At 35.6% G+C, this 14,838-nt stretch overlaps 1 protein-coding gene across 1 annotated transcript in view; it reads right to left on the minus strand.

Annotated features, from left to right (window-relative positions):
* Window positions 1-14,838, minus strand: part of CORIN (corin, serine peptidase) — a 181,228-nt gene that overhangs the window by 43,488 nt on the left and 122,902 nt on the right. The window contains exons 6-10 of the mRNA XM_031941961.1: window positions 14,608-14,721; window positions 9,354-9,461; window positions 7,053-7,163; window positions 4,453-4,569; window positions 2,426-2,533 (exon numbers count right to left, since the gene is read on the minus strand). Of these exons, the coding sequence (XP_031797821.1) occupies window positions 2,426-2,533; window positions 4,453-4,569; window positions 7,053-7,163; window positions 9,354-9,461; window positions 14,608-14,721 (558 nt within the window). The remainder of the gene's footprint in view (window positions 1-2,425; window positions 2,534-4,452; window positions 4,570-7,052; window positions 7,164-9,353; window positions 9,462-14,607; window positions 14,722-14,838) is intronic.

Genomic DNA, 14,838 nt, shown 5'->3' on the forward strand with positions numbered 1-14,838 from the left:
TGAAGTGCATGGACTCCAGTTAAGAATTTCTGCTTCAGTAAATGTCTCCCTCCCTTTTTCTTTCTTCTTTCTTTTTTTAAACAAAAATCCAGTGTTATATTTGAATGGGACATAAACATTTTGACAAATTAAAATAGTTAAATTAAATCTAACCCTTCTAAAATAAATACTAATGACACTTTTGTACTTATAAAATAATTATGTCATAGCTGAAAAACAGAAACCAAAAAAGGTTTTGAGTTCACTTCCAAACTGCAAAGTATTGATTTGTGGAGTGGCGCAGCAGATAGACCACTGCCCTGGAAAAACTGAATTCAAGTCCAACCTCAGACATTTGATGCTTATTGACTGTGTGACTCTGGGCAGGTCACTTAAACCCAATTATTCCACAAACAACAAAAGAAGATTTGATTGCTGTAAACACTCATGTCTACTATAAACAAAGGGGATGCAAGACTGCCCTTCAGGGTGCCTTTAGTCACCCTTCCACCCCAGGACTGACCATGGCTGGACCTCCAGATCTTTTTAAAAGAACTCTGCAAGATTTGTTTGGGTAAAGTGTATTATGAGTTTGACTTTCGATTTCAAATTTAAAACCTGTTATTTATTTTTTGTTTTTTTGCTGAGGCAATTGGGGTTAAGTGACTTGCCCAGCTAGGAAGCGTTAAGTATCTGAGACCAGATTTGAACCCAGGTCCTCCTAACTTCAGGGCTGGTGCTCTATCCACTGCACTCCCCAGCTGCCCCTTGATAGTCATTCTTAAGGTAAAACTTTCTAGGTGCAAAGTGCCACCCTTGATTTCTGAGTTTCATCACAGTGTCTGCACACCTTTTAAATGTTGGCCTTTTCAAATAGCTATTAAATATGCTTCGGTGCTTTAAGAGGGAAACGAGCACACACAAAAACACACTTAACATTTTCAGTCAAACATATGTAGGCATATGTGCTGTGCCGTGCTAAATGAAGCACTGAAGTGCAAAGTGAAAATGGACAAGCTAAGTCTCAATCAATAGTTCCACTAGCTCTCTGAAAAAGGCTCTGCACTCTTAGTTTTACCAGATCAACCATGAGCTTAGCCATTAAAAAGAAATTTGCTGTTCTCATTCTTCATTTCCATCTGACAGAACATGAATCCAAAGAAAAACTACTTTGAATTGTCCCACTTGTAATATATGCAGACATTAATGATTAATCCTTTCCTAGAGGGCTTTTACAGATACTACCAAAAATAAACTTATTTTCTTTACCATGCTCCTTCATGGTTCAGGTCTGCCTTCTATTAATCACACCAAAAGCAAAAATCTCTTAAGTGTCTGATTATTTACAGATGCTGTTTGGGAAAAAGTACATGTTAGTGGTTGGTTTCTCGAAATCATTTGATTATAAGGGGAAGCGCTTGTTGTCCAGTCCATTTCTCTAGCTCCAGAGCCTGGGTGGGTTTCAAGTAGTCTGGTTCTGTGCTCCCCACGAACCACTTCTTGTCATGTTCCCACAAGGGATCTGCAGAATTCCTGTGTGAAGGGGCTTGGAGGAGCAAATGGCCATCAGTATCATAGTGACCAAAAGGATACTTAAGATGCTTCGCATGAGCACTAGGTTCTGCCTAAGCAGCAGAGTATAAGCCCAGCTCCACTCCATTAGCTTAGTGGGGGACTCAGGGTCCCCACCAATCCCAGCAGGAGGCTACTCAGTCAAAAGTCCAGAAGTAGCAGTAGCTTCCAGCCCACCCTGTGGATATCACTCCCTGCTCCAGGGCCTTTCTTTAAATATACATTATTGAAGGAAAACCACCTGTTCAGATCATCAAAGTGTGATCCAAAGAAACCTTGGAGTCCTTGAAACCCGTTCAGATGAACTACAAATTCAAAATTAGTTTTATTACTAATATGGCAAATATCTATAAATATAATACATATAAACAAAAACTCTTTGGACATATCTTCAATTCTGAGATCAAAAGTTTGGAAACCACTGATCTTGTATATACCACACATGTACAAAATCATTGTAATTCTATAATATGCTAGAAAATAGGAATGACTTCTTAGACATCTTTTTAATATGTCTAGATTACCCCTCCCCCAAAAAAGTTATGTGAGCATAAGTGTTGTGTCTTGGATAAAGTCATCATTATTTTTTTCCCCTAAGTTAAACTTCAAAGTATAGCTTAGTAAAGTCCTGCATATACAGGAGACATGGAGCTGAATGTAAAAGCAATCCCAGCGGAAAGCAGAGATTTAAAGCCCAGATCCCAGTGGCAGTTGCTTTTGATTTAGCCTAATTGAGACCAGTACCTTTCCTGAAATAATAAGCTGGACTGGATTCCCTTGTTTTGAATTGCACCATCTTAAAGACAACACAAATGAAAGTAGATGAAGAAGCATAGATAGACAGTGACACATTCATCACCACCTTCCTACTTACTACAGTTGCTCTGATTGCTGTCTGAGTCGCAAAGTGAGCTCCCACCACATGCATCCGCGCAGGAATTGAAGCTGCATTTCTGATCGCCTTCCAGACATGGGGTCTGACCTGGAAGGCGGAGAAGAGGAAAGGAGGCAAGCAGGTGTTTGATGTTACATTTGCTTTAATCATCACTGAGTTACCTGCATTCTGATATGAGGGGTTGAAAAGTACCACCTGTAGGGAAGGGGAATGAGAAGTTATATAAAGAGAATTTCCCCTTTGACTCAACCTACTACTTCCATGTTTGGGCAACATCGGAAAACACCATGTTCAGATTGAGCAAACCCATATAAAAGAATTAACTGAGTGCTAACAATCAGCTATTCCAAAAAGGGTTGCATTATGAAGGGAAAACACAGATCAACATGTTCTGGAGAAGTATTGTTCTTGATTAAGGGGAAAAAAATATGTTCTATGCTATGTTCTACAAAAATATGGATTTATGTATATATAAAGCATGCAATTCAAAAAGTCTTTTGCACAAGTCTTGAATTTGGCTTAAAATTTTATTTTCTTCCAACTATATGCTTCTCTAAGAGATGTCCTTTCTTGAATAATAAATACATTCCCAACACCAATAAGATAAAAGCATTTTATCATAGCCAGATCTTGTACAGCTGCTATCAATCTTTTTTCGTTACGTCTCTTGGAAAGAATCATAAACCCAACTGCGATGACCTGAGTATCAGGTTTCTAGTTTCCAAATGAATGACATTTGTAATGTCAGAATATGCCCTAATTACTTTTCCTTAAGCTATGTGAAAAGGAAACTGTTTTTCTCATTGACCAAGATAGTGATTTCAGAGTCATTAGGAGATTACATTAAAAAAATAATAAGTTATGATCTATTTTCTCTTTCCTAAAATACTTCATTTCAAATATGTCATCAGGAACAACGATGGGTGGAGGGAGGGAACCCTTGCTTAATGTATGTAAATAAAGATTACAGAAAACACAAAATAATCCCATTTTTATATGATGACTACATAATGCACAAGTAAAAGTTATATGCTTATATTCAGGTCTAGGGATCTATCGGAAAAATGTTATTGTACTGTCACCTCTTTACCTTCCAGGGAGCTCCACAGTAAACTTCTTCATGAGGATCCCTAGACCACTATGACAATCAGTGACTTATTCATAGTCAGAAGCACCTGGATTCAAATCCTGTCATCTTCCTCCCTAAGGCCTCAGTTTCTTCATCTATGAGACTCAAATAGCACCTACCCCATATCATAGTTATGAAAATCAACTAAAATCATATTCATAAAATGCTCTTTTTTTTCTTAACACACAATAACCATCATTGGCTAGGACGATTCTAAGGACTGACTAAATGAAACAATGATCTGTTTTTATCACAAATATGACCTAAGAAACATTCTCATCATGGTAGGATACTTAAAAACTGATGTAGTGACATTTAAAGGACAGGAATAACATTATACTTAGTCCCGGGCAATCCTGTGTGATGCTTGCACAGAGACCACATATGGACACCAGACATTTGATGAAAGACATGCAAGTTATATTTCTTGAGAACCATGAAGAATTAAATTATTTCTTAGTAGATGCTATTTCAGGAAGCCATTACATATGGCTCTAGAATTTAATTTGGACATTCTAATAAGAAGAATGGCTAAACTCTGATCTTTTCCCTCTCTTCATTTTCTTCTCATTGCTTTTTTCCCCACAAGATATTTAATTGTGTCTAAGTTGTTTTTGATTTTTTTTTATCTTTAGTTTTAATCACATTAAATAGCAAGGCTTAGTAAAAGCTAGCTGAAACTCCCATTTATTGTTACTAATATTCCCTAGCCCAATGAGGCTACCTAAACAGTTTTATAAAGGTGGGCTATATTATTAAGTTCTGGGCAAGTCTAATAATGAACTCTTTATTCTTTGAGAAAGAAGATCGTCTCTAAAAGAGTAATGACAACCCAGCCACAGTCTTCCAAAGAGAGAGGTACCTAGTCTATACTCACTGTTGCTACAGTTTTGTTCATCACTTCCATCTTTACAATCCTCGTCACCGTCACACCGGAAAGCGCTGGGGATGCACTGGCCATTGCCACACTCCAGAAGACCCTGACTGTGACATGCTGGGGAAAGCAAGAATGAGATCCACTTCCTTTATTTTAACTGTCTTTTTTCTTTATTCAATTAACAATTATAGGAGGATGGCTAATGACAGTAATGTTTCATTGAGTTTAACTCCCTCATTTTACAGGTGAGGGAAGAATAGGGCATGTAGGTGACATGATCTCCCCATGGTCACATGCAAGTAACAGAGTCAGGATTTGAACACATTTCATGAATACAGCATGCTGCCATGATTCCATAATATACTGGTTTATTGTCATTCAATCATTTCAGTTGAGTCAACTCTTCATTTCCCCATGTGGGGTTTTCTTGATAAAGGGTACTAGAATGATTTGCCATTTCTTTTTTCATTTCATTTACAAATGAGGAAACTGAGGCAAACATAGCAACATAACTTGCCCAGGATCATACAGCTAGTCAGTACCTGAGGTCAGATTTGAACTCAGGAATATGGATCTTATTGATGCCAACATTCTGTGCATCATCTAAATGCTCCCATAATACACTATACCTCATAATACTTTCAATACCTATGTGACAGTACAGAACTATTGTGAACTGGCACAGATTGCTCTATATTTACTGAATATCTGCCTGCTTTTTGTAAGATTCTTCTCTCATTTCCAACTTATGGCTGACACTTTTTATCAATTTCCACATACCTATAATAGTATCCATTTCCTTATGGCTGCTTCTAGCTGGCTGAAATCTGGAAGGCAGTTGACCAAACTTGTTAGAATAAATTAGAATAAAGTGCAAACATTAGTGATTTAAGTCAACAGGCTCTGAGTGAAGGAGGATCTTTCCTGCTACAAAAAAGTGTCCAAAGTGTAATGTATTAATATGATGACTTACGATTCAGTAACCTTTTTCATTTTCTTTTGTTTTCACAAGTGTGCTTTGGGTTTGACTATATAGTGATAGGAAAGCAGTCAAGTCTAATCTTGGTATCTTCATTACCTTCATTCTCAAAAAATATATATATTCTCTATTATTTAGAAGAATAAAATCGCTATTTCTCATACTGAAATAAACCAAGTAAAAGTATAATCTACTTAACCTTGAACAAGTCATTCAAGATTTATGGGCCTCAGTTTCCCTATTTGCAAAATTGGGGAGGGAAGCAATTCAGCAAAACTATCCACCCTATCGATTTTGTCTTAATAATATCAGCAATATTACACACCTAAAATCCTTCACTACTGCAAAGAGAGAAAAGAGGTGTATTTTTTCTGCTCTTCTCCCAGGCCAAGCTGGGTCATTAAAATTATACAGTTCTCAGTTTAGTTGTAGAGTGAGGCTTTTTTCCTCTTGATGTTATTTGATTGTATCTTATTTCCCTGGTTCTATTTCTTCACTCTGCATCAGTTCACATATATCTTCTCATGCTTCTCTTCCTTGTTCATATTCCTTCTTTCTTATGGTACAATAACATTTCATAACATTCACGTGCCACAATTTATTAAGCCAGTTCCCAAATGGTGAGCATGCACTAAGTTTCCAGCTTCCAACATGAGAGCCAATGTTTGAAAGAAATATTCTAATGGAAATATTAGTTATCCTTTCGGTTTATTCTATTTGATTATGCATTATAATCATTTATAGCATATGATTATTATTGAACTTATTTTAACCTGACATTATTTCATTCATTCAATATTATAATAAATTAGTTTAAAAGAAAGATGTAAACTCTCATATCACTCCAAAATTGAGTTCTACCAAGAACGTGTAAACATAATCCATTTCCCAGAATATCAAATTTTATCAGATAAAAGAACTATTCACTGGGCCCTTTTCTTTCCTCTTACAACATTATTGATTATCGAATTACAGTTCTTATCACCAGTCACTGAGAAGTTAACTTTTGTACTACAGAATGTATGAACTCGAGGCCAAAAGATTTTGGTTCAAGCCTCAGTCTTGCCACTTGCTAGCTATGTGATCTTGGGCAATTTATGTAACCTTTTTTGTACTTCAATTTCCTCCCACATAAAATGGGAATGATAATATTTACAATGCTTACTTCCCAGGATTGCTGTAAAGATGAAATGTGATTATGTGAATAGAATTCTAAAAGTAATCAATTAAACAACAAGCATTTATCAAGTACAACTATGTTCCAGATACTGTTTAAAAGCTGAAGGATAAAAAGACAAAAAAGAACTAATCCATGACCTCAAGGAGTTTACATTTTACTGGGGATATCAGCAAGTATAGTCCAAACAAAACAAAATTTAAAAATCTCCAAGAGGCAGATAAATGTCAGCTATTATTAGTCTCGAATGAACTGTTAATGATAATCATCCTTCTGACAAAGTTATGATTCACCTATTATCTCTTAAAGTCAAAGTTTGAAATAGTAAGAGTTTTTTCCTCCTTCTGAACCACTTTTAGATCATGGAAATTTAGTGCCTTTTACTGAGATTAAAAAGTGGCAAAAGGAAAAATCACAAAACCAAGAAGGAATCACAAAACTCACAGCAATTGACTTCATCTGACTTATCTAGGCAGTCATGGTCGCCATCACACACCCAGTCCAGTGCTATGCAGCGGCCATCCCCACAGCGATATTCCTTTTCAGGATTACAGTCTGAAAAAAGGATGACAAATGAGGAGGAAGTAGAAATCCAGACCAGTAGACCAACAATAACTGCCTCCATATTTCCGCTCAAATGTTCTTTGAAATGCCAACATTCTGACACAATTTAATAACTTTTCTCTACAACTATTTTAATATAGACATTCCTGTGAGATTAGCTCCTAGAAAGAACTACCAGCTGAACAAAGCCCAGCTTTTATGCTTTACTTGGATGGTTTTTGCAGCTTTGCATCTTAAATCAATCTATTTCTCCCTTGTCTACATGTAACTTAAAAACAAAGTGAGTCATGAGTTTCTTCAAACAGATCTGGTAAACTTAGGAAAGAAATTAACTTTTGTCAAAAGTTAGCAAACAATTTGTTATAGGTTTAGTTAAATCTATGAATTATTGGTCACAATGGATTATTGACTTTTAATAGCTGTGGTCTTTCAAGTTAACATCTTAGGATTTGTAACAGTTACTATGTCTAAAGTTTAAGGTTACAAAGAACTTTACATCTATGTCATTTGATCTTCACAAAGAAAAAGATAATGCAGGAATAAGTTTAAGGGAACCACCAAGTAAGAGCAATATCCCCAAGAAAATGAGTTTGACTAGATTCGAGGCTCTCTGTGGCAAGTAAAATTGTAACAAAGGTAGGCTGAGAGACAGTTTTCTCCAGAACAAGGTAATTTATTAACAGTGACACATAAATTGTTAGAGGAACGGGCATCAGCCAAAAAGCCAAGGACTTGAGCATCATTGATTTATTAGTTAGGCAAAGGATAACCTAGAAATTGGATCAATGGCTGATGACCAAAAACCCTAAGGGAGGCTTAACAAGGTCTTTTAAATCTACTTGGGATAGGTCTAACAGTACATCATTTGGACCTCCCCTGGCAAAGATAAGACAACCAATTAGTTGACATCTTAATGAGGAGGTACCTCAGCTCCTCCCTATTACTACCTCACTGGAGTAATCCTCAAATGATAAAATTAGTCTACTGCTGGGAAAAGTGGATTGACCTTCAGGTGTGGCAGATCATACCCATCTCAGACAATTAAGGAATGCTAATTGCTCTCAGCTGCTTCTAGGAGGTCAGATCAGAAAATCAGAACTGGCCCAATCAAGTTCCTTCCCTCCTCTCCCCAGGTTTTGCTCCCCTCCCCCTTTTTCCTCTCTTTTATCGTCTCCCAAGACCAAATCACTCCTAATTTTGATAGAGAGTTGTTCCCTGAAGAGGGCCAAACTCAGGCTGATTCTCTATTTATGGGTAATAGAGGCAAGGGTTCCACTTACTGATTCGCTAGAGCAGAGCTTCTTAAACTTTTTCCACTCAAGACCCTTTTTCACCCCAGAAATTTTTACACAACCCCACTTATATAGATATATAAAATGGATATACAAATCAAACAGTCACTGAAACAAATCAAAATTTTGTGACCCCCACATTCAGTTATAGGACCCAATATGGGGTCCTAAAGCACAGTTTAACAAGCTTTGAGCTAGGGAGTGCCCTGGGAGTCACAAAGGATCGCCTTATTCCACTAAGCCTTGTGAGCTAGACTAAAAACCGGGTCTGACAAAATAGGGAAAAGGATGGATTACAGAGAAATGTCAATTATTAAATGATATGACATAATTTTAATTTTTCTCTCTCTCTTAAAAGGAAATCTTTTGAATACAGATGCCTTGTTTCTTCACTGAAGAACCTCAAACTTTCAGCATAAGTGTGTGCTCGCACACATGCGCACATACACACACACCAGTCACCCCTTTCCAACCTATTCTGACCTAAATGTCCTATTGCAATAGATTGGGGAAATTTACCTGTCCTCCACAATATAACTGAGTTTTTTGTACTCTTGTGTAATAAAATGGATAGATGGATAGCTAGATAGATTAAAAACATTATCCTGAAGTGTTCCATAAGTTTTAGCAGTCCATGATACAAAAACAGATAATTATGTTTTTATCTAGTAACAAGTCAGGTAATCTCTGATTTTGTAACTTTCACACTATATTTGGACTTGTGAGAATAAATTTAGCAGTTATATAAAATTCCACTCCAACAATGAAATTCCAGGGGGGAAATCATCTAACAAACTGCCATTCAAAATTACTCAACACTCCTGTCTCCTGCTCAATTTGCCATTTTTAGTAACAATCTTACAGTTTTTAGTAAAACATTAATTCTTACCACAGTTTTCTTCATCACTTAGGTCCCCACAGTCATTATATCCATCACATACAAAACTGTAATTAAGGCATTTTCCTGTATGACAGCGAAATAGATCTTCACTACAATCTGCAGAGGAGAATAACCAGTAAAGCATTTTATGGAAGAAACTTAAAATAAGTTATCAGATCAATCATAATTATATATTTTTACACTTGGAAGGTACCTTAGAGATTAACCAATTGAAATGTCTCCTATGCCCATCCCCAATAAAATATAACCTTCTTGAGGACAAGAACTGTTTTACTTTTATTACCTCCACCTAACCCCAAACTTAGCAGAGTGCTTTGTGCACAGTGATTAATATTTATTAAAGTGAACTGAACCAAAAAAAATATGAAATTTGGTAACTTACTCAAAAGTGGATGGAGAATGGATTTGGAATGTTGAGACTAAAAGCTGCTGACTTTGAGGTCCTTCTAGTCTTTAAAGCTCTTTAAACTTAGGTCCATTTCACTACAAGAAATTCGTTTTACCTTTCTGAGATCTTAAATGAACCCTTGAGATAAGCTCCAAATTTAGTATGACGGACATGAAGGTTTTCACTGCCAACAGCTACTAATGGCTCTAAATAAAATTTTAACCTGAAATCCATGGACCATATTCAGGGAAATACTATTAGATTTCGGGGATTTGGTGAATTTGATAGGAAAAAGTACATTTCTCTAAATTGTAACTGAAGTTTTAACATGTCCTTTTATAATAGATATAGATGACAAAATACAATAATTTTAGCAATACTTGTGATTTTGTCAACAATAGAAAAAGTATTTACATATCACCTAGTTGTGGTAGACATCTCAAAATATGTTCAGCTATTTCAAAATTACTACAATTATCATACTTTTAATGTTTCTATATTTGTTGTCTTAATTACAAAAGTATACATACATGCATACATGTGTATAAATGTATATGTATATACATGCATAGGTATGTCTATATATGCCCACACATGCATGTATAAACACAAATCTGTCTAATATTTGATAACTGTCTTCAGATAACTAGTTATTTATACTTCTAATGGAAATTTTGAAAGGGCTCCCTTCTTATGATCGTCTTAGGAAGTCTATAAAACAGGGGATAATGGTTAGATGTTGACAACCCATATTTTTTTCTGAAAGAAAAACTTCCTAAAAATTAAAGCTATCCAAATAGATGTCCCAAAAGAGCTCCCTATCAAGAGAAGTCTTCCATTTGATAATGGATAAATGAACACTTGTTGGGGACATCAAATCACCTTGTGATATAATGATACCCAATGATACAATGCAACAAATTTGTCTTCTAAAAATTAAAGCAGATAGACATATTAAAAGTAAAATCCATCCTTATCCAACAAGTTAATAGATTCAGTTTGCCTCTATCATGACTTGCACACTTAAACAAGAACTTTTCTGAGCAGTCCTTTTCAGAGGTCAGATACAAAATGATCTATGTTTGCAGAAACAATTTGTTGACTTCACTGAGGTCTGGCCGATTGGAAAATGCACAAAACTTTATAAGCAGAAGTACTTCACTGCAGAGCCGGGACAACATAGTAAACAGCAAAGATCATAGTGCTGCCTTTTATTCCAGTAAATGTTTATTTGAACTAAGAATAAGAAAAGACGTCAGCAGAGTCTGCTGCCTTGCAAATCAAGACTTTCCAAAAGATGCTTTCTGAGGTTGCCTTGCTCTACGTGGGGATAATTTTGCATAACTGATGTAAAATGATGTTTTTCCAAGTATATACCTTTTAACAGTAATTAACATATCTGAGAGGAAATAGCAGAAGTTCCTAAGTGTATTAATGTTTATTCACTTTAGAATTTTTATGTACTCATACAGTCTTACTCTCTATAAAATAAAACTAAAGTAATAAAAAACACACACTTAAAAAGAAGAAAACAAAAACATATCAAGAGCTCCACAAAATTACCCCATCTCCTATAACTATTTATAAATGTAAACGTGGTTCTTTGACTTCATTTTAAAGTATGGATGGATATTAAACATCTACCATATTTCTACACAACCAAATTAGTTAGAATCAAAGTAGAATCAAAGAATCAGAAAATTAGGGTTAAATTTTAGCATTTATCTCATCCAATTGCCTCATTTTATGGGTGAAGTAAATCAAGCCTAAAGAGTTTGATTTACTTGCCCAAAGGCAAACGTTATATTGTGAACAAAAGCCATGGCCTTCTTGTCTCTTGCCACAACTCTTTCCACTATTTCATAAGGATTCCAGCACTGTGCAATAATACTAAATTTTTACAGCCTAACTCACATCCTACCTCCTCCAGGAAGGCTTCCAATATCCAATCATCTCTGACCAACAATTATGATCCTAAAGCTTATCATGTTCTCCTTCTATACCAATTGAATACTGCAATATGACTCTCTTTAGGGAGCAAATACATTTGGTTTTGTTTAAGCCATATTGATGGAAACATTTATGGCATTTATATGTTTTATGCCTCGTTAAGCAAGGTATGCTAACAATGGAACTTTTTCTTGATGACTTAGGAATATTATTTTGAATATGAATGATGGTGCTGTACTTTAATATAATGATATTTTCTAGGAATCTTGAGGTACATAAAGCTACTTGACTTACTTTATTGTCTTTGTGTAATTTTTCTTTTTCTTTTCTCTAAGCACACACTTGTTATTAGTATATGACTAAGACATCCCTTCGAATCCAACTCTGAACTTTTACACCTGTTCAAGTACCAAATATATACTAGGTACCATTTATACATTTTTCCCCATTACAATGTAAACGACCTGAGGCTAGAGATCACTTTTCTTCATATTTGTATTCCCAGCATTTACTATCGTGCCTGGCATATAAGAACCCAATAAATATTCTATGTACCTATTTATCTATATCTATCTATTTATCTATCTATCCATTTGCCCTTGGGAGACTTTTACAATTCTAATATTTCATCTATTATAAACAAGGAAGAATTGCACATTGTTAAGAGACACCAGGTGAATCAGCTCACTGAATCTGTAATTTTATTTTAGATACAATTTAAAGCCAATGGACTTTTTTTTTTTTTTAAAGATCTGCTAAGTCCTTGTTCCGCCCCAATTCCACATCTGCCTTCTCTGATGCTAAAAAACTCTTACCTACTTATTTCTGATTTACAATTGTGTTTCTTCTGGTTAAAACCGATAGAATTTGAGCAACTTACTAAACTTCTGTTTCTATTAAATAGCCTCATTTTCTACCAAATCTCTATTTCTCAGTATTCTCATTTATAAAATGAGGGCATTGGACTAGATGGTCTTTGAGATTCTTCTACTTGTAAAATTCTATGATTTTATAAATCTAAATTTTATAATCAAATTATTAACAACAACAATTAGCATTTATACAGTGCTTTCAGGTTTGTTCAGGACTCTGGAAAATAGAATTATCAACAACTGGAATTTTCCAAAAGGCTAGAAAAAGCTTCCTGGTTATTTACTCATGACTTTTTGGGGGGTACTTTTGGTTCTTTGTATTTTTCTTGTTTTGGTATTACCATGTCCCAAAGCAAATTCCTCTTCTTCCAGACTTTTCCCCCCCGAGTCTCTTGTTAATCAGTCCAAACCCATCATTTTCCTATACCTTTTCTTCCCTAGTCACATTTTTCAGTATGGCTTTCTGGAACCTTTGTTCAATTGTTACTAAAATTGTAAATAAATCCTAGTCCTCTTTTCCCAGTGTTTCATCTTCTCACAATAATTAATAATACCTAGCATTCCTATAACACTTTACAAAGCTCTTTTCATATATTATTTCATTTGATCCTCACAACCACTCTATGAAGCAGATGCTATTATTGCTCCCATTTTATAATTGAGAGCTTTTTAAGCAATTTGCTCAGATTCACACAGTTAATTGCCCAAGGTAGAATTCATATTTAAAACTCCCTGTAACTGAGTCCAACACCACATACAATAGCACTTAAATGTCTCATGGAAACTTGGCTTTCTTTGGAAAGAATGTTTTGGTCATTGTTTCCTGGTTGCCTCCTTTCTCGTGTTCCCCAATATACTATGACATTTCTTCTTCATCACTACTCTTCACATTTTTAGCCTGCCATGGGCACTCAACAACTTCTCATAAAGTTTAATGCAGTCCTAATTATCTGCCCCAGAGGCTTGATCTTCCACACATTTTCTCTTTTCCTGTCTTTGATTCTATCGTTAACATTATATAAATAAAGTTGAATGGAGAAAAAAAAAAAACTGTCAATAAATAGTGTAGCCTTTTGGGTCCATTAACATATCTTTTGTGTGTAGGATTAATTATCATTCATTTAGTATTTTTGTGTCCCCCCATTTTGGGAAGATTTAAACATGAGTCTAACCTTTAAATAAATTGTCCATTGTCAATAAACATAAGTCTAACCTTTAAATAAATTAAATATCACGTTGGGGTCTAATCAACCAGAGACTGGAATAAAAGGGAGCCTACCTCTCTCTCTCTACCTGGAGCCAGATTTTTCTAAGGCTGAAGCAAGCCAGATACGGGTGCCTTAGGGAGAAGGAATAGACACAGTGCCCCTAACCCTTTTGAGTGAGGAGCAATTAATTATTCACTCTATTAGACAAAGATTATAAATGAAGATCTATTTAGTTTTTTTTATTTGCATTTTTTTTTACTCGTACGTCACTGAAAGGCTAAAGTCAAACTACACATATTCAGGAGTGAATATGAAAAAGATGCCCATCAAATTTATTTATTTAATTTTTACTGAATTAGTCATTCAGGCCAGGTAGAGTGCTTTGACTAGCACGCCTGCAAATGCATATCATCTGGTTATCTGTTAAGCCAAAATAGACATGAAACGTGTGCCTTAGTCTTTCTTACAGAATACTGTGGGCCAGTGTAAGGGAGAGAAAAACTAGTGATCTCCCAGAAAACTGCCCTTCTCCCCAAAACACACAAGTTGGCCTTTATAGTCAATTATACAGTTTTGGAAAACAAACAAAATTAATGCCCTCTCTTCAAGGAAGCTTTCAATTCCTACAAGAGAAGCCAACTCTTGAGTGCCTATTTGAAATTTTAGCTTTAAACACACTTTAAAAGGTCAGCGAGTAGCTGTTAAAAAATAAATCAAGATCTGTCTCTGCAAATGTTCTTTACAGTTGTTATTATGTTGACTCCTGGGCTTCTCAACAGCCTCACTGTGTTCCCCCCAGAAGATGAAAAGATGCTGGGACCTACTGCAATACTTCTCGTCACTCCAATCATCACAATCATTGAATCCGTTACACTGCAGCTTCCTGGGAATGCAGATTCCACTGGTGCACAGAAAGCTCTCTCTTTCTCCACACAGGACTGAAGGAAAGAAGGAAAACAGGGAGTTAAGAGGTTTCAGAAAAAGTTCCAGGCAAGAAGGCCAGACAAGGAAAATTCTGTCTATATTATGCACACACTCATGTGTACGTGCACATA

This window comes from Sarcophilus harrisii, chromosome 6 (genome assembly GCF_902635505.1).
Source record: "Sarcophilus harrisii chromosome 6, mSarHar1.11, whole genome shotgun sequence".
Taxonomy (NCBI): domain Eukaryota; kingdom Metazoa; phylum Chordata; class Mammalia; order Dasyuromorphia; family Dasyuridae; genus Sarcophilus; species Sarcophilus harrisii.